Genomic DNA, 22,175 nt, shown 5'->3' with positions numbered 1-22,175 from the left:
GGGCGGATTATAGGGGGAAGGACCGAAACATTCTAGGATTGAAAAGCTTGCTGTTGGTGTCCGGTCCTCCAAGTCCCACCTACACCCCATTGTCTCCCCTGTGGAGCCCTATGGACCCTGAAGGAGAAATAGATACTACATATTAGCCCCATTAGTTTGTGTATATCTCCCAGATGGCTAATTATTAAAAATTATACTTCTGGAACGCCTGTGTGAAATTCTGCTGCACTTGCTTACCTCCATGTAATGACCAACACAAAAGGAATGCATTGACTCTCTGGTGTCATCAAACTGCAGAGCAGCCTCAAGAGCAACAACGGGATCCTCCCCAGCAAAGTGAGCTAAGTGGAGACACAATATGCCAAGCTTCAACACATATTTGTACTATTAAAATGGAATATTCCCTACAACTTGGTAGGTTCTTCTAAGCATTTTACACACAGAATTAAATTTAATTTATACATTTTACACATTTGTCATACTTTGTGTAGTGATAGTGTTAAGTTTTATTTAACTTATTTTTGTAACTATTCTTGAAAAATATGCATCACAATTACTGCGCTTTCAAAAACAGGGATTTGCCAAACACGAAAGATGCTACAAACATTCTACAGGGAGCTTGAAATAAAAAATGTAACCTCAGAGTTTCGGTACTTGATTGTGGATTATTAAAAAGCAGATCATACCAAGTATAGTATTAGCATGTAGGGATTGTGCTTGAAAGTCCTTGATATCATAGACTTTTCCATCTATCACAGTCCAGAAGCCTCCATCTTTGTTATGGTTCTCCAAGTCTGCCTTACGTATCAAAGTGACCTCCTCATTGTTCCTAGAACTCTGGGCACTAATAAATGTGCCTTTCAGGGAGTAAAGGAGATAATTTCAAACCAAACAGTATATATTATTCAAAAGTTATATCACTTCAAAACATCTGTAGAATTCCAATATTGTTTACTTATAGACAGACACAAAGAATATTATAGATTACACTCACATCAACTAAGTGCCACCTACCCATTATGCCTGGCCAGGCCAAGTCTTCATTGTCATCTCTCTCTCTGCCTGGTGCAAGATGGTTAAATCTATCTAGAGGTTCCAGAAGACTGGCCAGAAGGGGGATAGCACCAGCTTCCTGCATTAGCCAGGCATTTTTACACAGCAGCAATACTGTGGAGACAATAAGTTCTGGAAGGAGAACACCTGGTGAAGACAATAAACACAAAAAGAGAGTGTATTAAATGGCACATGCAGAAGGGATCTCAAATTACATGGACCGTTGCAAATCAACATTACCTGTAAGATCTCCTGCCACAATGCGAGCTACTTCTGCAAAATGTCTATGAGACATTGAAGCAATGTTGGTGGCAACAGGAAGTATATCTCCAATGTGTGTGCACAAGAGAGCAGTGTATTTCTTCAGTAAGGAACCGACACCTAAAAGTTCAGGAGCTAAATGACAGAAAATCAAAAGATGAAGCACAAGCTAATCCTTACTGTGTGTGTAATTAGAGATACACCTGTTTAAATGTACCATGAGTATTTAACGTTTGGTCCACAACACTTCCTGGGTAGAGCTTGCTGACAAGCAATCGTTGGAATCGCAGCAGGAGATCCATCGACGCTGACCTCTCCTTACTGAAATGTTCTTGATCTAATGTGCAGGAAACACGTCGTGCCATATCTTTAAGTTTAGCAATGGTCTGGGAAGCAATATTCCTACGAGTTCAAACAATCAGTTTAGGGTATTAATGAAATAAATTAATATACAATTTCAATAAAAATCTGAAACAAAAACGATGGAAGCCATAAAGGAATAAAAGCAGATCAAAACAGCCAAAAACCATCGTTGTAGAAAAAAAATATATAAAATAGATACTGTTATTAAAAAGCACCAGTTACATGAATCAAATAAACTTGTTTCGGTATATTTTAAAATGTATAATTCACAAAAGTAAAAGACAAGTATTTTCAGGTTTCCTTGGCAGACTTTAATATTTGAATTTATGTCTAACTATTTAAAGTTTATAGTGAGCAGTAGTCTGGTGTTCCATGTCTACCAGTGCCACATTATACCTAGATCACTTCCTACCAGCACGGTTGTCAAACCAACATATCTGCTTCTTAACACAAGCACTTCCATCGTGCACATTAAGAACCTTATTCGGACTAGGGATGTGCAGGCTCGGTTTTACTCGGTTCTTATCGCCACTTTACCGCAAATTCGGATTTATTATATTGGCTATCCAAAACACGATAGGCGATAGCTAATAAAATGCAGTTTAAAGATCCGAGTAAATCCGAGTAAAACCGAACCCGCTCACCCCTAATTCAGACCCGCTCGCAAGCGCTGAGCACTCGCAAGCGGGTCGATGTTTAGGCCCTGCGCACGTGCAGTGGCCACACTGCGCGTGCGCAAGCCCCGGAGCGAGAGAGAAATTCTCTCGCTCCGGGGCTCGCTACCAACGGGGCGGCTGTCGATGTTGATCCACAGCTCGCCCCGTTTAGTAGGCGCTTTCACAAACGGAGGCATTCCTTAAGGAACGCATGCCATTTTGTGGGCGGCCGCACTGATATCAGCAGTGATGTCAGTGGGGAGTTTCCTGCTCGATCAGAGCAGGAAGCTCCCTGGGGCTTGCAGTTGCCCAGACCCAACTTTAGGGTCTCGTCGCAAGCCCCGATGGTCTTGACCATCGCGACCATCAACCTGGTCGGTCGCTAAAGCTGTGGGTGGTAACCCACAGCTTAGCAAGCGACCAGGAGGCCACACTTCAAAACACAAGCGGCCGTCCACATTCAGAGCGACTGCTCGCATTTTGCGAGCGCCTTTGAATGAGGGCCTAAAGTCCATCAAGTCACAGATAAACTATTTAACAGTAACAATCCAACAGTACAAACCAAAAGTGATTATTACCTCAATAATTGCTGTATGAGCTGCACTAAGGGTAAAGTCTGCTTCCCGGCAGACTCATAGATGCCTGTGTTTATTAGATCTTTGTCCAGTGTGGTGCTGCACCTGTTCTGTGAGGACACATTGGCTTCTTGCTCATCTATTTCCTTCTCTTTCTGTGCCTCTTTCTTTGCTTCTATATCCTAGAAAATAGTAGGCGTTCTAAGGTTTCTGATTGCAATATTTTAAATACAACAAAACCAAAAGTATAACTTTGCTTTAATAATAAACAAATGGTACATGAATGTAAACATCAAGTAGGTAAACCTTAAATTTTACCTGTATATGTTAAAGCAGTATTTAATTAACAATAAAACATATTAGCGGCTGTACTTTCAGGCCATAAGACTGGGTAAGGTGAACACATGTTAAAGCTCGAGAAGTAAATCTGTAATTTTGCAGAATATAAGCGGAAACCTAAAATTATAACTCCAAAAAAACAAGATTAGTCTTTACTGCAAACTAGGGAAATAAAATGGGTAACAAAATAAATAAATCACATTTATCTCCTGCTTTCTTCATAAGAAATATCTTCACTACAATCTAAAACCGAGGTGTGTAACCAGCTCGTAACCTTATTGTCACACGTGCAGCACCTTCTTTGGGGTTTCAGCTATAAAATAGCGAAGGTATTGCCAATGCACGTTTCCTGAACGACAACCTGATACTAGGGTTTTTTAATGGACATTGCAATGCTTTTTAAGGTAGACCGCAAGTCATTGCTAGCACTTAGGATTTTGATCTATATACAAACAAGCAAAACAAACGTGAAAGAGGGTAAAGACAAGGAAACTAAAAGAAAGAAAAAAACCCAGGAAAGAGAATGAGAGGGTAACACGGACGCCCCACCCCACACTCAATCCACAGCAACTAGATGCGATTGTACCTGTATTTCCGCAGTTATTGCAGTGTTTAGTGCACACTCTAATCCTCCATCTGCCATCAAACTGCTCACCAACAGATCAATCATAAAGCGACGGCCAGGACTTATGGTCATCTCATTTCCGGAAGCTAAACATAAAAACAAATCATTAAAATTACAAACACGAAATGGTACCTACAGCAACTACTACTTTATTCAAACCTGTTTTTTTTTTGTACCTGCATTGTACCTTCCTTGCTGTAGAAATTCTGTAATACTGTATATTTATCCTATCATCTTAGGCAGTACGCATTTAGTAATTAAAGTTCCTGACTCTATACCTCGCACCTTTTGCCCATGCGGGTCCAGATCTTCTATATTACCCCCTTCCCCCCACCTATAACCCTCCTTACCCTGAATTCTCCTCATGTTCTTTTCTTATATGTATTTGTATATAAATGACCAGGGAAGGGGGGAATAGGGGGATATAGTTTGAGCACAGGATATAATATATTGGATATAATTAGTCAAAAGAATAATGAAAATCCACAATTATAAATATCAAACCCTAGTATAGGTGTCAAGCAAAAATATTGTAAAGTGTGGAGGTGCTCCCTATGAGAGTATAGATAAACGTAGTATGGGGGAGAAGAAGAAAACTCTCTTGTTGGGGGCACTCGAATGTAAAGGTTATAATAAGAATAATATATAAAAAATAACTTTTATTAGATATATTTTAAAATACCAAAAACAAGTCTGAGCCTGTTACTTATTGGCATTACTGTTGGAATAACAGCTATAAATTATCACAAGCAGAACACGAACATACATAGAACATAAGACAACATATAATACAATACTTATCACAATTATGTGAAGCTAAGTGAAATATTACAAATAGGTCTATAATTCTCTGTCTCATACAATATTGAGACCTATATAAAACATATACTAGTTCAATGACCTCATAATGTCGTCATAGCACAATGGCTAATCAGAATTACGGCAGAAGCATACAAGGAAATCTTCTAGAAAAGAATGTGATAATAACCATACAATATTCAATATAGGTTACGTGAGATATCACAGCACAATAACACTGAACAGTAATCAGAGAAATACAATGATAAGGGGGTCAGATGAAATAATAGCTGACCCTGCAAATATCAAAATGAATATAAGTAAATCACAGGTTGTAATGAGAGGCAGATCACACGTAGGTCGCCTGTGATGCCACCCAGGTACTTGTAGACAGTAAGGTTATAGGAAAAAGTAAAGCTACTCCTTTATGTGGAGTTTACAAAATAGCAGCTGCTGCATGCCATTGTATAACCATTGAATGGCATGTGAGCGTACTATAAAGGTACTCCCAGGGTAGGGAATAAGTACAATGAGTATCTGCTGTTGGACTGCGTTAAAAAGAAGGTCCTGGTGTAACATTGCAGGAACCTATAATAGGCGCACCCCAATGAGAGTACTCATAGAGACAATAGTTATCGTAATGAAATAACACAGCATAGGTTTGCGATCTGTGCTGCTGCCAGTCATATACCAAAGGTAGTGGTGAGTGGTGGGAAACCCAGATCGCATATGCAGTGATAGGAAGAAAGAGTATGAGTGTAGCTGCACTATGGCTAGTACAGGACAAGTGGAGCTCTGTTGCCCTAAAGGTATTGCAGGGTCACAAACTTGTCTCTGTTAAATAAAGCCACTCAGTGCGCTAAAGAAAGTGTAGTATGAAAAGTACCTGAGCGCTCACCTCCAGGGAGCCGGTGTGTAGTATAGAAAATCTGCCACTAGAAGAGCCTGTCAGTATGCTGCCATGACGAATCCCGCCTGAGCTCCACTTGTCCTGTACTAGCCATAGTGCAGCTACACTCATACTCTTTCTTCCTATCACTGCATATGCGATCTGGGTTTCCCACCACTCACCACTACCTTTGGTATATGACTGGCAGCAGCACAGATCGCAAACCTATGCTGTGTTATTTCATTACGATAACTATTGTCTCTATGAGTACTCTCATTGGGGTGCGCCTATTAGAGGTTCCTGCAATGTTTACACCAGGACCTTCTTTTTAACGCAGTCCAACAGCAGATACTCATTGTACTTATTCCCTACCCTGGGAGTACCTTTATAGTACGCTCACATGCCATTCAATGGTTATACAATGGCATGCAGCAGCTGCTATTTTGTAAACTCCACATAAAGGAGTAGCTTTACTTTTTCCTATAACCTTACTGTCTACAAGTACCTGGGTGGCATCACAGGTGACCTACGTGTGATCTGCCTCTCATTACAACCTGTGATTTACTTATATTCATTTTGATATTTGCAGGGTCAGCTATTATTTCATCTGACCCCCTTATCATTGTATTTCTCTGATTACTGTTCAGTGTTATTGTGCTGTGATATCTCACGTAACCTATATTGAATATTGTATGGTTATTATCACATTCTTTTCTAGAAGATTTCCTTGTATGCTTCTGCCGTAATTCTGATTAGCCATTGTGCTATGACGACATTATGAGGTCATTGAACTAGTATATGTTTTATATAGGTCTCAATATTGTATGAGACAGAGAATTATAGACCTATTTGTAATATTTCACTTAGCTTCACATAATTGTGATAAGTATTGTATTATATGTTGTCTTATGTTCTATGTATGTTCGTGTTCTGCTTGTGATAATTTATAGCTGTTATTCCAACAGTAATGCCAATAAGTAACAGGCTCAGACTTGTTTTTGGTATTTTAAAATATATCTAATAAAAGTTATTTTTTATATATTATTCTTATTATAACCTTTACATTCGAGTGCCCCCAACAAGAGAGTTTTCTTCTTCTCCCCCATACTATGTATTTGTATATGCAATATGTATATATACGCCCCTGGCTCGCCCCTCTCTTTGTATAACTATACCTCTTAGCTATTGCCATTCTGAATTTCTTTCTTTATTGCATTACCACTCCACCACGTTTGCCTTCTCATATGGAAAGGATTTACATAAATCCTGACTAGATACCTTTATCCACTGAAATAACTAGGACCGGAATGATGTTATATCTTTGCTCCGGATAGCCTAACTATGCCTTCTTGTGTCACTTAATGTTAACTTTATGTACTACCTTTATACGTACATTACTATTCTATATTTTTTGCTTTATTGCAAAACTTCAATAAAAAAAAAAATATTAAAAAAAAAAAAAAATCAATAATCAAAATAAAAAAAACAGTGTGGCATCACAAAATAATTCCTCTAGTTTCAGCCACTGAGAAAACAGGATTTTGGTACTTACCGATAAATCCCTTTCTCCGATTCCACATCGGACACTGGAGTTCAAGACAGTGGGGTATAGACGGTGGCAGAGTACAGCCTGGCACTTTAATTTAGAAGTGTGACTGGCTCTTCCCCCTCTATGCCCCATCAGCCCCAGTTTAAGAACTGAGCCCGAGAGGAGACGGAGGACAATAGGAAGACAAGGAGGAGAAAGTCCACAGAACTGAATAAGACCGATGGAAGGAGAACAGAGGAACCCACTGCAGGGAACACATGCAGTCACACAACCTTATAAGGAACCAACCAAAACGGCAGGTACGCAGCGCTGGGCGGGCGTCCAGTGTCCCCTGTGGAATCGGAGAAAGGGATTTATCGGTAAGTACCAGAATCCTGTTTTCTCCTTCATCCACTAGGGGACACTGGAGTTCAAGACAGTGGGGACGTCCCAAAGCCAACCTCCCGGGTGGGAAGCGTGGAGAACTGGCCGACCCCTTGGCCAAACCTAAACAGGGACCGCCAAGAACCGTAGGCCCAAAGAAAAGGCAAGGGCTGAGGATCAAGTGTCGTAGAGCACAAAAGACAATCAAAATTCCATCACTGAACAGCCATAGAAATTCCACAACATACAGCATAGGTGGAAAGGTACAGAACGGCTAGCGAGGCAACGACCGCAGATGAGAAGCTACAGAACACTGTAATCTCAGCTGAAACAGACCAAACCGGACTGTTGGTAGCAGAGAGCTCCAACCAGAATCCATTGGAGAAGGTCAATAACACGAGAAGAACTCGAGAAAATCCCAATGTAGAGTCGAAAACAGGAAGATGCCACAGTCGCAGACAGAATAGTCCCAGCACTGCTGGACAAACAAATCATACAGATACGTATAAAGATATCGACACTGATGCAACAGCCACCAAGGGAGAGCGAGCTACCCATATTGTGAAGCATCCCATATAGCAAGGTTAGAGCACTAGGACAACCATGAAAGTACCCGACAGGAACCTGTCAGAGTAATGAAAGTATCAACAGACACTGAACAGGAAAGCCAACCAGTGTACCTACAGCACCTGGTATTCCCAGGTGGTCTCCCAACCAAGTACTAACCAGGCCCAACACAGCATAGCTTCCAATATGATGTGTGGAGTGGCTGTAGTTTTTGCGTCAGGCATGGAACATAGTGAATGTCACACTTCCACGTAATATGTGCATTAGCCCATAGATGCACCCTAGGCCAGACCAAAGTGATTCTAATAGAATAGTGTCACTGATTGCTATGTAGGAACTATGAACCTACACGCCCGTATAAGCTCGAAAAAGTGTAGAGCCAACATATATGAACAGGTGCCATAAAGGAGTACATTGGCTGCTAGGACAGCAGCTAGGGTGCAGAAGAGAATAATGACTATGTAATGTTAGGTTGCATGGAATAGGAGCATCTTCCGAGACCTTACCTGTGAGCAACCAGAAGCCTTCTGGACGCTACATAGAATGTCACTGACCTTTTCCATCCCACAGCAACCTGCCTCAACTTTGAGAGTGGCTTTGATGGGCAAGAACCCATGCTCAACAGCACTAACTGCAGTCTGGAGATGTTAGAAAATATTGTAGAAACTAGTAGAATGTTAGTGGAGACATGAAGGTCATCAACAGGACCACATTCTATACCTGAGCTTGTTCCATTAGGGATGTGTATCCATATAGAGATTATACATATACCCCAAAACCGGTCTACTAGTGTATCATTACAATAACACTTATAATGATGAAGTACTTATAAGCCAAGAGGCAGAATTAAGGTATTAACTAATACCCTGTACCGGTCAAGGAACACATGGAAATATCACCTATTAGATTATGGATCCCTACCAGTGACCCCTGACATCATAGTAGTCACAACAAGAGTGATATGGAAAACAAACATTTAACTTTATGCCCATCATTTAATATAACCCAGGCCTGACCCTGCCTATATCAGCAGGAGGCCCCAGTCCTTCAGGCATAGGAGCAGCAACTCTGTTGTAATTTAACCACTTAAGCCCTCAGGATGGAATAGAACTTGGATTCTCCATTCTCCGATAGGAAACGTATCTAGAGGCCACTGTAGAGATTCTGATTTCTGAGATAGCTTGTGCCGTATGCGACAAGTCAATAATATGGAATACCGCAAAGGGTACCGTGCATCAGTTTTTCCATGAAGGGGATATATCGTCAGTCATAACCCCAGTTAGGGATTATAAACCGGACTTCCCAATGATTAGGTAATATTCATACAAGGAATGGGAAAATATCAGCATATAATATATATATATATATATATATTAGGGATGTGCAGGCTCGGTTCTACTCGGTTCCGTTCGGTTCTTTTTACCGAATCTTATTGGCTATCCAAAACTCGTGACAGCTGAAACCCAATAAGATCCGGTAAAAAGAACCGAACGGAACCGAGTAGAACCGAGCCTGCACATCCCTAATATATATATATATTTATTTATACATCATACCATATACGCACACACAGACACCTACATAGGTGCATGGGTAGTCAATCTCTTTGCCAAGTCAACTTAGTACTAACTCTTCTTTTCAGACTCCTGCACCAGGAGATTAGCATGCTTATATAGTACTTAGACACTGCATTTTAGTGTCTTATAATATTGTGCACTAGTCCTGAAAGTACTTACCGGGCACTGCCAAGTGCGCGCCAAGTAATTAATATGTCCCAGGAAAAGGGGGGCTGTAGACATTGACTGACGTGAACAATTATATATTAGATATTGTCCAAAGTCGCAATGCGATAGCCCAAGACCTAATTGTTGTGAGGCAGAATGCCTCTAGAACAGCCTGAGCTGAACCTAGACACCTAGTGTCCCAGGAGCATCTATGTAAGTACATAGATTTACTAACAAGGCGGCCACAGGACATGAATAGGGTCCCTTATAGAAGTGACTCTAGTCTATAAAGCCACCTAAATTGGATAGTATATATATATATATATATATATATATATATATATATATATATATATATACATATATATATATATATACATATACATATACACACACACACACACACACACACATATATATATATACATATATACATACACACATATATTCAATATATATATATCCTTAGGGATAGTGTAAAGTGGAGTTATTATACGTAGCAAACTACCGCATCAGGAGAGTCCTTTCAATCTCAGCATCTTTCCTTATAAATATGCTAGGTATCAGACATAAAGCCGATACGAACAGATCCTACCCTCGCCTTTAGGGTAAGAACAAGAAGCTATACATAAGCATATCTATATATACACACACATTATATATATATATATACACATATACACACGTACCCATATACCAAATTAATAGGTGACGAGCATACTTTAAGTAGAATATGAGCTGACTCAAGGTCCTTGAGCCCAGGTACGAGGTCACTCCAGACTAGTATATGTTCTAAACCAGAGTTTAGCTCCACCCCCGCTAGCTCCGGTGTTTTAACCGGGAATTATGTCCCAAGGCCCGACGTGGGAAGTTGGGGGGGGGGATAGCAGCGCCGCTAACAGTGACAGCTAGCGGCATGTCACTGAGCCCAGCTCTAACGTCCACTGCTCCTGCTAATCAGGAGCAGTGGTCATACTTACAACTGCTGCGGCCAGGATGCTGGGCTGAGGGGGCGGCGAGGAACCCGGACACATGCCGGTGTCAGCAGTGGCGGGTCCTCGCAGGGTCCGATGACTCCCTCTTGCTGTGCCCCCTCCACAGGGTCACCGGACACAGGCTGCAGTAGCCGTGTGGTGCCCTTCCCGGCGGCTCCCACGTAGCAGGCAGACTGCCACAGTAAGCAGCCTGCCTGTCCTCAATGCTTGTAAAAACTCTTAATTAAAATTATATGAAAAGGCTGGAGACAGCCTAATGTGCGACCGGCTCTCTCGAGCACATTCTAAAAACTGGGGCTGATGGGGCATAGAGGGGGAGGAGCCAGTCACACTTCTAAATTAAAGTGCCAGGCTCTACTCTACCACCGTCTATACCCCACTGTCTTGAACTCAAGTGTCCCCTAGTGGATGAAGGAGAAAACAAAGGCTTACATGCAAAATGGCCAGAAAGGAAAGTCAAGGAGCTATTTGGACAGCATTTGAAGTGTATTTAAAAACAGGATTTTGGTACTTACCGATAAATCCCTTTCTCCGATTCCACAGGGGACACTGGAGTTCAAGACAGTGGGGTATAGACGGTGGTAGAGTAGAGCCTGGCACTTTAAATAATTTAGAAGTGTGACTGGCTCCTCCCCCTCTATGCCCCATCAGCCCCAGTTTAAAAACTGAGCCCGAGAGGAGACGGAGGACAACAGGAAAACGAGGAGAAGACGACCACAGAACGGAACAATACCGACTGAAGGAGAACAGAGGAAACCACTGCAGGGAACACATGCAGTCACACAACTATATAAAGACCCACAACAGGCAGGTACGCCGCGCCGGGCGGGCGTCCAGTGTCCCCTGTGGAATCTGAGAAAGGGATTTATCGGTAAGTACCAAAATCCTGTTTTCTCCTTCATCCACTAGGGTACACTGGAGTTCAAGACAGTGGGGACGTCCCAAAGCCAACCTCCCGGGTGGGAAGCGCGGAGAACATGCCGACCCTTCGGCCAACCAAACAGGGACCGCATAGAACCGGAGGTTCAACGTAAGGCAAGACCTGAGAATCAAGTGTCGTGAGCCAGGAGACAACCAGAACTCCGTGCGGAACAGACACAGAATACCACAACGTACAGTAATCGAATGGAATAAGCGGCTAGCGCGAAAACACCCTCAGATGAGAAGCATCAGAACACTGTAAACTCAGCTGAAAACAGACCAAGCCAGACTGTTGGGAGCAGAGAACTCCTACCCGAATCCATAGGAGAAGGGCAGTAACCCGAGAAGAAACCTCGAGGAAACCGTACCAGATTCGGAAACAGGAAGCTGCCACATTTTGCAGATAGCAGAATACCAGCACTGCTGGACATAACTCATATAGATAGAAGTATAACGATACCAATCTACAAAAACAGAGAGTCCACAGACTCCTCACAGAGTATACAAGGAGGTAAAAGTCAAGATCGCACAGTCGCCCTGAACCCTTCTGGAAGTCCAACTACTACAAAGTTGTTAACCAGCGGAAGGATGAGACCATAGAAATCTCCAACGAGTGGAGATCACCCTGGGCATGAGGCCGAGGCGGCTTCGAGAAGATTGAGATTACAATACCTTCCAGAGGGTCATCCCGCAGTACAACCCATTCTGAGAACAGGAATAAACCAGCAACTGAAACCCTGACGCTAAAGAGAAAACAACGGACAACTTCCAACATGATGGAAGTGCATAGGTAGTAGTAACTGCTGGCCTGAACATAGCATGAAAACAACCAGGAAGATACCAGTCAGGTACCTGTCAGTATGATAAAAATATCAACAGCTACTGAACAGGAAACCCACCAGGCCCCCTGAGTGGAACATAGTGACTGTCACACATCTATGTAAAGATGTGCAGTAGCCCAGAGATGTGCTTTGGTCCATAACGCCAACAGATTCTAGTAGAATTGGTTCTCAATGTTGTAACTATGCACCCACACTCCAGGAAAATTCTAAAGTGTAGAGCCAACTGATTAAAAGAGCGGATGGCTGCTAGGAGGCAGTAAGGGAGAAGAACTCTATGTATGTCAGTTTACATGAAATAGGAGCCTCTACCGAGGCATTAGTGGGTAAGCTCTCACCTATGAGCGACCAGAAGCCCTCTGGCCGAAATGTAGAATGTCACTGACCTGTTCTATCGCAAAGCAACCCGCCACATTAGGAATAGAGAGTAGCTTCAGTGGGCTAAGACCAATGCCCTACAGCACGTACTTCAGTCTGGAGATGTGCAGTAGAAAATACTGTGGAAACTAGCAGAATGTTAGTGGAGACAAGAAGGTCGTAAAACAGGACTCTATACCTGAGCCTGTTCCATTGGAGACGTGTATCTGTAGATTATACTTATATCCCAAAAACGGTCTGCTAGTTTAAGTATCCTTACATAAATATTTACAATGTGTATTATGCCCACCAATCTAGTATAACCCAGGTCTGTCCCTGCCTAAATCGGTAGGTGGCCCTAGGCCTTCAAGATATGAATTGTACCTAAGGGCCCTTTAAACTCATTCTATTGAGATATGCGACAATAATATGGAGTACCGGAATCGATACTGAGAAGGGTACCTGTACCTAGACATAGAACTCGTTAGTTATCCCTAGCAAAGAAGGGAGGTAGCAGTAGTGATAACCCCAGTAGGGTTAAACAGAAAACAGGGTTTTGTTTCCCAATTATTAGGAAATACACATACAAGGAATGGGCGTCTTACAAGTTTGCTACCAAGTGCATCACTGTAATGATAATAGGTCCCCCGAAACGGGGCGCCATAGATATAGACTGACATGAACCGAGCTATATAAGTATATATCCTTATATACATGTGACATGTCTAGGGTCCATACTAGAAGCAATGCCTTAGGGAATTGTGACTATCACTATGTAAGCTGCAGCACATGACTTTAGATTATAGAGCCACCATATAATATGTATGGATATAGCCTACAGCTTCTGGTAATCCCAGGCGGCTTCCCATGCGTGGTATTATAGGTAACCTAATGCTTGTGGAAGTATAGGCCTCCTACACATATACATGTATATACACACACAACCCAATCCCCCGGGAGAGATCGTGTTAAGCGGAGTTATTGTACCAACTACCGCATCAGGAGTCCAGCCTCCAATCGCAGCCTTCTATCAATATGCTAGGTATCAGACATAATCCTACCCCTGCTCTTATGGTAAGGATAAGAAGTGATATCCACATATGCATACGCATACCTACATACAAATTTAGTAGGTGACGATAATATTGTAAAATTAGAACATGAGCAAAAATTAAAGCCATGGAAGGAACTGAGCCCAAGGACAAAATTCACTCCAGCATGTATATGTTCTACTGCAGCACTAGTATAAAATACAATACACACATATATATATATATATATATATATATATATATATATATATATATATATATATATATATGCACACACACACACATACCATACATGTGGCTTACCCCCACGCAGGGGTACTGCTCATGTACCGCGTGTGGCCGTCACTCTGCTACTGCGCAGGGGCAGGATATGTTAGCTGCGCGCTGTCCCAGACTGGTTTCGATCCTGGGACCCTTCTGTTACAGGTGTACTCGCCTTAGCAGGTGAGCCATTTTAGCGCCAGATTAACCCATTTCTCGAAGTGGGAATCAAAAAGACTACCTCAGTGCTGTGAGGCAGTAATGCCAACAACTACACTAGCCGCACGTTACTAACCTCTTCCTGTATGTGCTGCCGAAGGGAACACATGAGATATAAATAGATGCACATATGCATACCTTCTAAGGTAAGCACAGAAAGCTGGTGAAAGGTTTTAAGACCAGCCTATAATGTAGTATATGTGCTGCCACATATATGCATGGGAAGATACTGCCCCTCTTTAAGGCGAGCCCATGTGAGGCATAAGCCTTGGGATGGGACGCCAAAATGTGCTAACCCTGGGTGAAGGGTATGCTATAACCATAAGTTCTGGCAGCAGCACCAGAACAGTAGAGCTAGTACACCATGAGGCTATGATACTTCACAGGCTGACCAAGCCATTAGATTAAGCTAGGCGCCCTTTGTTATAGAACGAAGGGAAGCCTGCCAAGCGGCGCTGCATTGGCGGGACTGTCTCGTCAACCCCTCGCTTCTAGCTGTGATGCATCGACTGAACTGGCCTCTTTCAGAACCGCCTAACGTGGTGTTATGGTGCAAAAGGGAATTGGGCTAGTTCCCATACAGCTAGCAACCATCTATCCACTGTAGCTAGCACTAAACTCCTGTCATACAAGGACAGGGCCTCCCCTACCTTTTGCGCTGAAGCACACCCAGTGTGGTAGGCGTAAGAGACCCACGCTAAAGCACTCCCTGCTGCAGGTAGTGCACTGAGCTATCATGCTTGTGTGCAGTAGTAACTACAGTTCTTAAAAGGGAAGCAGGGGGCGCTGTTTGTTCATGAATACCACGCTGTGCGTGTGCAAACTACTACACTCCAGTCAGCACAGCGCTGCTAGCCCCCTTAATAGTATAAAGCGGTGAAGCTGTCCTGCTGTGACAGGAGTATGATGGTCATACAGCGCTGCATCAGGGAGCCGCATTGTGCTGGTATAACGTAAGGCTATTAGCCCTATGTTATAGCTAACAGGGAAGCCTGCTCAGCCCAGCCAGGAGCTGCGGGACGCGGCATCTCCTCCTGAGATTTAGATGAGGAGCGTTGCTAATTTTTAAGACCAGCCTAAGCAAAGACAGTGCTGCCTGCACCGGGAGAACATACAAACTCCACACAGCAAGAGCCGTGGAGAGATCCGAGCCCTGCGCTGATACTTATTTCTAGCTAGCACTATACTCCAACCTCTACTTTTGTGCTAGCAGCACTCCCAGCGTGGGAGGAGGAGGGAGTCGCGTAGGATACCCACGCTAATTAACCCTGTTGCAGGAGTTTGGAGGCAGCCGCACTCATTCAGGCGCTGGTCTGCACTGCACCTTTAACCAGCGGCACCGCGGCAGGCAGTGGTGGCTGCCCCGCTGGTTGGGCTGTTGCGCGCCCGCAATTAGGGCCGCGAAGGGGGCGTGGCTTTGCCCCGAGTGCGGCCGCCATTTTAATACTGGGGGGCTGCTGCTGCCTGCTCTAGACGCAGCAGGATGCCCTCCCAGGTACCTCTGAGGTCCCTTCACGGGGGGACTAATGCAGAGTATGTCTGCGCAGCAGCGCTAATGGACCGGCAGACCGCGCTGCTCTCAGATGAGGGCTTAGAGCACGAGCTCGACTACAGATGGCGCGTCTATTATGCATGACGCGCTCTTCCCTAAAATCCCGGCTATCAGTGTGTGCGCGCGCGCGTGCACTGTAAGGCTCGCCTCTGCCCACTTACTAGGAAAAAGTGGGCTGGGCGTAATGTAGGGAAGCCAACCTTCCTCCCGGCCCTTCTGAGCGGGGTACGGGAGTCACCAAGGATCGCACTGCTTGTCAGCGCTGCACTGCCTCATGTAGAGGGACGCGTCTGGCCACCTGAAGCCGGCCATTACACCAGATGGCAGGACCTCGCCTGTGCTGCACTATTTAGTGAGCAGCGGTGCGGCGTCTGTCATTTGTGTTATCTTACTCACACCGCCCAGCGTTTCTACTCCCATATAGAGAAGGGAGGAACAGGCGTCTCAATGACAGTCACGGAATCACTGCCGCTTAACACGCACCTGCAGGGGCCCGCGCTCCATCCCCTCGTTAATAGGAGGGGGATGGCTAGGAATAAGCCAGAGACCCGGACACTGACTGTCGAGTGCAGCGGCAGGTCTCGTCAGCAGCTCCGACACTACCACGTTCACTGGCAGGGGGAAGGAGCCGTGTGTGACAGTCATGCAGTGTGCGCTGTCCCTGAGCCCAGCGTTTTGGCCCACCACTCCAGCTAGTCAGGAGTAGTGGGATATACTTACGGACTGCTGCGACCGGGTTGCTGGGCTGGGGGGCAAATGAGGAAACCCGGACACGAACCGGTTTCAGTTGTGGCGGGTCCTCATGGAGTCCGATGACTCTGTTTAAAGTCCCCCCTCAGGGTCACCGGACACAGACTGCAGTAGCCGTGTGGTGCCCTCCCGGCGGCTCCCACGTAGCAGGCAGACTGCCACAGTAAGCAGCCTGCCTGTCCTCAGTGCTTGTAATAAAAGCTTAAAATATAATTATATGAGAAAGGCTGGAGACAGCCTGATGTGCGACCGGCTCTCTCGGGCTCTCTCATTCTAAAAACTGGGGCTGATGGGGCATAGAGGGGGAGAAGCCAGTCACACTTCTAAATTATTTAAAGTGTCAGGCTCTACTCTACCACCGTCTATACCCCACTGTCTTGAACTCCAGTGTCCCCTAGTGGATGAAGGAGAAATTAAGTGTTGCATTTTAAAATGTACAATGTTTTTGTTTTTAACATAGGATTTATAGAATCTATACATCTATATACACTTAAAAAAAATACTTCAAAATGTAGATACAAATATAGAGAGATAATAATGACTTAACTATACCTGCATTTGGTAAAAGGGCTGACAGGGCCCTGGCTCTTTCCTCTGCAGTAGGAAGTAGAACAGACCATCCACTCTGTAGGACTGCTTGGGCTGCTGACTGTACAGTGTTTAGAACTCCAGCGTTACTGGCCAAAGTGACAACGGTTTGCTTCAAACTGTTCAACAAGGCACTACCAAGACCCAGGCCCAGACACTCTGAATCTACTTGGTGGCTAATGGCAGCATGCAACTGGAAGAAAAATGTAAGGAGGAAAGGAGTCAATAGTTTGAACATTTAAGACCAATATCTGATAGTGTTTTCGAAGCCCAATTGCAGTAGAACAGGTGTTTTTGATTTAGAAAAAAATAAAAAATTTCAGTGCAAAATAAGTTCACAAATGTGTTGTAAAAGGACAGGTTACAGAAGACATTATATATCCAATAAACAGACAAAAGAGACATCAGAATATCTTTTAGATGAAAAGTGTCCAAATTCAAGCATAAAATACGTAGATCCTTACTTGATGGCAATCTTAAATATTAGCAATACCTGCAACCGAAGAAGATTGAGTGTTGCTACCGCCATACACTCTTTCTCTTGCGGAGGTGGCCAGTCAGAGCTGCCGTCCATTCCTTCACTAACTTGGCGCAATAGAAGATCAAGCTGTTCAAAAGTCGTGGGACACACATCAACCACAAAGGGAACGCGCAGGCCAGTGGACCATTCAGAGCAGGAAGACCAGGCAAAACTCTGCACAGAAGTTACACAAAACAGTCACCAAAAACCTCACTTAGTCAAAACAAGAATATCTTCCCATATTTTTTATTATATATATATATATTTTTTTTTTTTATTTATTTATTTATTAGAGATGTGCAGGCTCGGATAGGTTCGAGTATGCACGTTGAGTTCGGATTTTTCCCTCCAAAAAAACAGAGCTCAGAAAGAAGCAAAACGTCATCTTACATGGACGAACATCATCATTCCTGGACTTTTGTCTAGGAATGATGATGTTCGTCCATGTAAGATGACGTTTTGCTTCTTTCTGAGCTCTGTTTTTTTGGAGGGAAAAATCCGAACTCAACGTGCAAACTCGAACCTATCCGAGCCTGCACATCCCTAATATAGAGATATATATATATATATATATATATATATATCTATCTCTTTTAAGTCATTCACTCTGAATTAAAAGCATTAAAAAAAAAACAAGTTTAAGATGTAGAAAGCACTAAAACAAAAACTGAACATGGCACACCTTCATTCATGCCATGCACATTTACTAAGGAATCAATTAAATGAAGTGTGTTTTACAGTGTAATTTAGGAATTTCCTGTAATACACTTTTATGCCAGCAGATGGGACTATGCCACAATCATACTACAAGCAGAATTCAATTAGATGCAGGTAAAAATCAGCTGCTTTTTGCTATTCAATTAGAAATCACCATTAATGCAGGTTTCATTGGGAGTTAACATGACACCTCCAGAGTAGACTAATGGTGCATACACACTTAACGATTTTTTGAACGATTTGTCGTTAACGACGTCTTTATCGTTAAGAAAATCGTTTGAACGATAATCGTTCAAGCGCACTGACGTTTGTAGTTCATCGTCCATTTCACTGTCCAACATAACGATTTTCATTAAGGGAAGGAACATTTTTGCTCATCGTTGTAAAAATCGTTCATTACACTTCAAAAAATCATTCACTTTTTCAAGGGAACATCTGACAGATAATCGTTAGTTACAAAATTGTTACGTGTGTATGCACCTTAAAAGTAGGGGAAATACCTTAAAAGTAAAAATGTCAGGACATATTGCAGTACCCCTGGGACAGCCCACACAATGAATAATGTATTTAGAGATTTTAAAAAGGAAAAGACGGTCAATAAAGAGTCAATTTTCCCTAGAAAGCAGCAAAATGGGTTTAATGATGTGGGACATGCATGATGAGGTGTTGTAATAATGGGAAAGGGGATTATGAACTTTGCTCTTTTTCCAAGATTTTACAAACATGTATATACACTCTTAAAAATAATTATAGATATATTTCAGTGTACCCCAAATACTGAAGATACTTTATTTATTGAAATACATTTGCTGGCTTTTGCTTCAGTTATATACGTCAGATAAGTGAAAACAAGTGCTGCCCATTAATGAATCAAAATAAATAAATGAGAACACCCAGAACAAATTCTCAAACAACCCAAGCAGTAGACAGCATGAGACGGCTTTTCCCTGTAACAGGAAGACCACAGGTGTGCGGTACCCTTGCCATAGTGAAGACCTGGTAAGACTGTTGGTGCCTATATGGGGAAGTGCTGCTGCAAAGGCAATGTACCCACCCAAGAGGTGCTACCACTCTGGTCTGTAGAGTGCTGGATTTAATCCTGGCCCTTCCGGGCTGTGGAGGCTGAGGGAATTCACAAAATTTTGGTACCTGGAATGCCAACTTTGTATAATGGATTATGAGCTCCTAAACGCTAGCCAGCCAATTATACTGGACCGAAAGGATATGGGGATTTGCTAGTGCAAAAAACAATTCCGTTGCAGAGCGCAAATGGATGAGCACCTCTCACAGGAAATTAGTTCTACACTGCTCCATAAAACAAGGTACGCCAGTTTAATAATATTGTCTGTGTTGGGGAAAATTTTTATCACCATGAAAAAAATATAAAGAACTAGTTATTTGTGGGTGAAGCTTTCAGCAGAAGCAAAGCTTATATTCTGTGTGTCTATCACATTCTTCTATCATCTCAGCCACAAATGCCTTAATTGACTCCATCCATGGAGAGTAGAAAGATCTCCACCACTTGGATAAGATAATCCCTTCCATTCAATCGTCTAAAGAGAATTAACTTTTTATTTAGATACCCTTTACCTAACAAACCTACTGCTATCAAACATACCTCAGTCATGATGACAATAGGAGACTGGTTACTGTGGGAAAAAATCCTATATGTCTTCATGGCAAAATAAAATAAAGGCTGCTCTGTTATCCTTTGGCTTCAGATAAAATTATTTAGAAGTAAGCTTTCTGGGAAAAAGTCCTAAAAGAGGACAATTAGTCTTCTTCCCAAACATTACAGAGATGCAATGATAATCAGCTTATAGAACATAGTAAAAGCGTGTAAAACCATGTAGTAGCTGTGAGTTACCTGAAGCTCCATTCCACAGGGTCCAGGAAGAACTACCTCTGAGTACAGAGCAGTAGTGTGGAAAGGTATAAGCTTATGAACCAGAGAAGAGTTTCGATTTACCCTAAACTTAGTCCCGGTGGTGAGAGTAGGTATGTCACTGACCTGAGGCCTGCGATTTGCCAAAAGTGCAGATTTTCTGGAAATTTTGCAGCTGGATTTAAAGCATTTTTTTTTTATTTATTTTTTTTATAATAGAAAAACCAGCTTGGCTTTGCCTTTAAAAAAATTCTGTGGCAAGATGAAAAGTAAATGCCAAACACAACAAAGCCATGTAAAAATGTGTAGCTCTACAACTAATTGTGTTGGCCTATGTCCTATAGTAGAAGAAACAATTTCTAATTATTACAAACTAAAACTGGCATATAATAGTTATACATAATGTACATTTAGAAAGTAAAAAAAAAAAAAACCCTATACCTGAGCAGGTCCACATGCAATTCCAACTATATGTTTACAGTCCAATCCCGGGAGTGCAGAGGGCTCAGGTTTTGCAATACGTAATGTGTCAAAGTGCTGACATTGATCATTGCTCCCCCAGCTGTATACTTCCCCTGATTCAGTAAGTGCCAAGCAATGTGTGGATCCTACTGTAACATCAACCACCTTCTTACCTGAGAGAAAAAAGAAAATCGTAGATTTGTAAGGCACCAATGTGCTCCACAAAAAAAGAAAATACGCAGATTACACAGACATTCATTAGTTCAGTTTAAAGCTGCATACACACGTAAAGAGTTTCTGTCCAACCATCCAAATAGTTGATTAGTTGGAATGAAAACCTGGTAAGGTATGAAAGCAAATGACAATCAGCAATTTGTTCCCAAACGCCGGAAAATGGACAAAAACTGTTTGAACAAATTGTTTAGAACAAACATTTAACAAAACTTGTCTGACGACCATTTTCATCTGTTTTCTGGCATTTAGGAGCAAATTGCTGATCATCAGTTACACCCATACGATACCAGATTTTCATTCCAACCAATCAACTAGTTGGATGGTTGGACAGAAAATCTATAAGTGTATATGCAGCTTAAAACTAGGGCAAGATATACTAAGAGGTTTTACCCCTGAAAGTTACAAATGCGTGTTGAGCATTCAATATTAATGCGGTTTTAAATGTCAAGGTCAAAATGGCAGAGAAGCCGCCACTTGTTTTCTAAATTGGAGTAAATGACAGAATTTTACTATGTTATGAGAATGGTATGATGTTTGTATTTCATGTTCAATCCTTTTCCTCAAGTTATAGACCAGGGATGGGGAACCTCAGGCCCGGGGGCCGTATAAGGCCCGCGGAATCATTTGGTCTGGCCTCGGATCTATTTTTTTTTCTGATAGCCTCATCTGGCTAGCAGGGTGCCTAGAATGGCACACTGCAGCCAGAATCTATGCAGCAGTGCCACCTGGCGCGTCCTTAGGATGTCACACCGCTGTCCTTACAGCTCCCCGGAGCATCCTGAGGAAGCTCCGTGATTGCTGCAATCACTGGCAATTGTGGCCCGCCCCCGTGTGATGTCACAGGGATGTGGCGTGGCCCGCACCAGGCCCACAAATGTTATATAGATCAAAATGGCCCTTGGCAGAAAAAAGGTTCCCCACTCCTGTTGTAGACGGACTTCTATTTCAGTCCAGAGAAGAAGGACACTGGAAAACAACAATGAACACAATTCCAAAACCCTAGATCATCCATGTCCCATCCACAATTAGCAGCACAAGAGACAAGAAATGAGTAAAACAGA

General features: G+C 42.8%; 1 protein-coding gene across 5 annotated transcripts in view; it reads right to left on the bottom strand.

Moving 5' to 3' along the window:
* The window catches only part of HERC2 (HECT and RLD domain containing E3 ubiquitin protein ligase 2), a 268,507-nt gene that overhangs the window by 172,284 nt on the left and 74,048 nt on the right, over window positions 1-22,175 (bottom strand). For all 5 annotated transcript variants that reach the window (XM_088454087.1, XM_088454088.1, XM_088454089.1 and 2 more), the window contains exons 16-25: window positions 20,860-21,053; window positions 17,790-17,990; window positions 17,261-17,489; window positions 3,834-3,958; window positions 2,912-3,090; window positions 1,532-1,716; window positions 1,294-1,449; window positions 1,015-1,200; window positions 687-857; window positions 238-341 (exon numbers count right to left, since the gene is read on the bottom strand). In XM_088454087.1, coding sequence (XP_088310213.1) covers window positions 238-341; window positions 687-857; window positions 1,015-1,200; window positions 1,294-1,449; window positions 1,532-1,716; window positions 2,912-3,090; window positions 3,834-3,958; window positions 17,261-17,489; window positions 17,790-17,990; window positions 20,860-21,053 — 1,730 coding nt within the window. The remainder of the gene's footprint in view (window positions 1-237; window positions 342-686; window positions 858-1,014; window positions 1,201-1,293; window positions 1,450-1,531; window positions 1,717-2,911; window positions 3,091-3,833; window positions 3,959-17,260; window positions 17,490-17,789; window positions 17,991-20,859; window positions 21,054-22,175) is intronic.

Source organism: Taudactylus pleione, unplaced genomic scaffold (assembly GCF_031769625.1).
Source record: "Taudactylus pleione unplaced genomic scaffold, aTauple2 ptg000609l, whole genome shotgun sequence".
Taxonomy (NCBI): Eukaryota; Metazoa; Chordata; class Amphibia; order Anura; family Myobatrachidae; genus Taudactylus; species Taudactylus pleione.
Note: the sequence above shows the minus strand (reverse complement) of the source record. Positions and strands in the feature narration are given on the sequence as shown.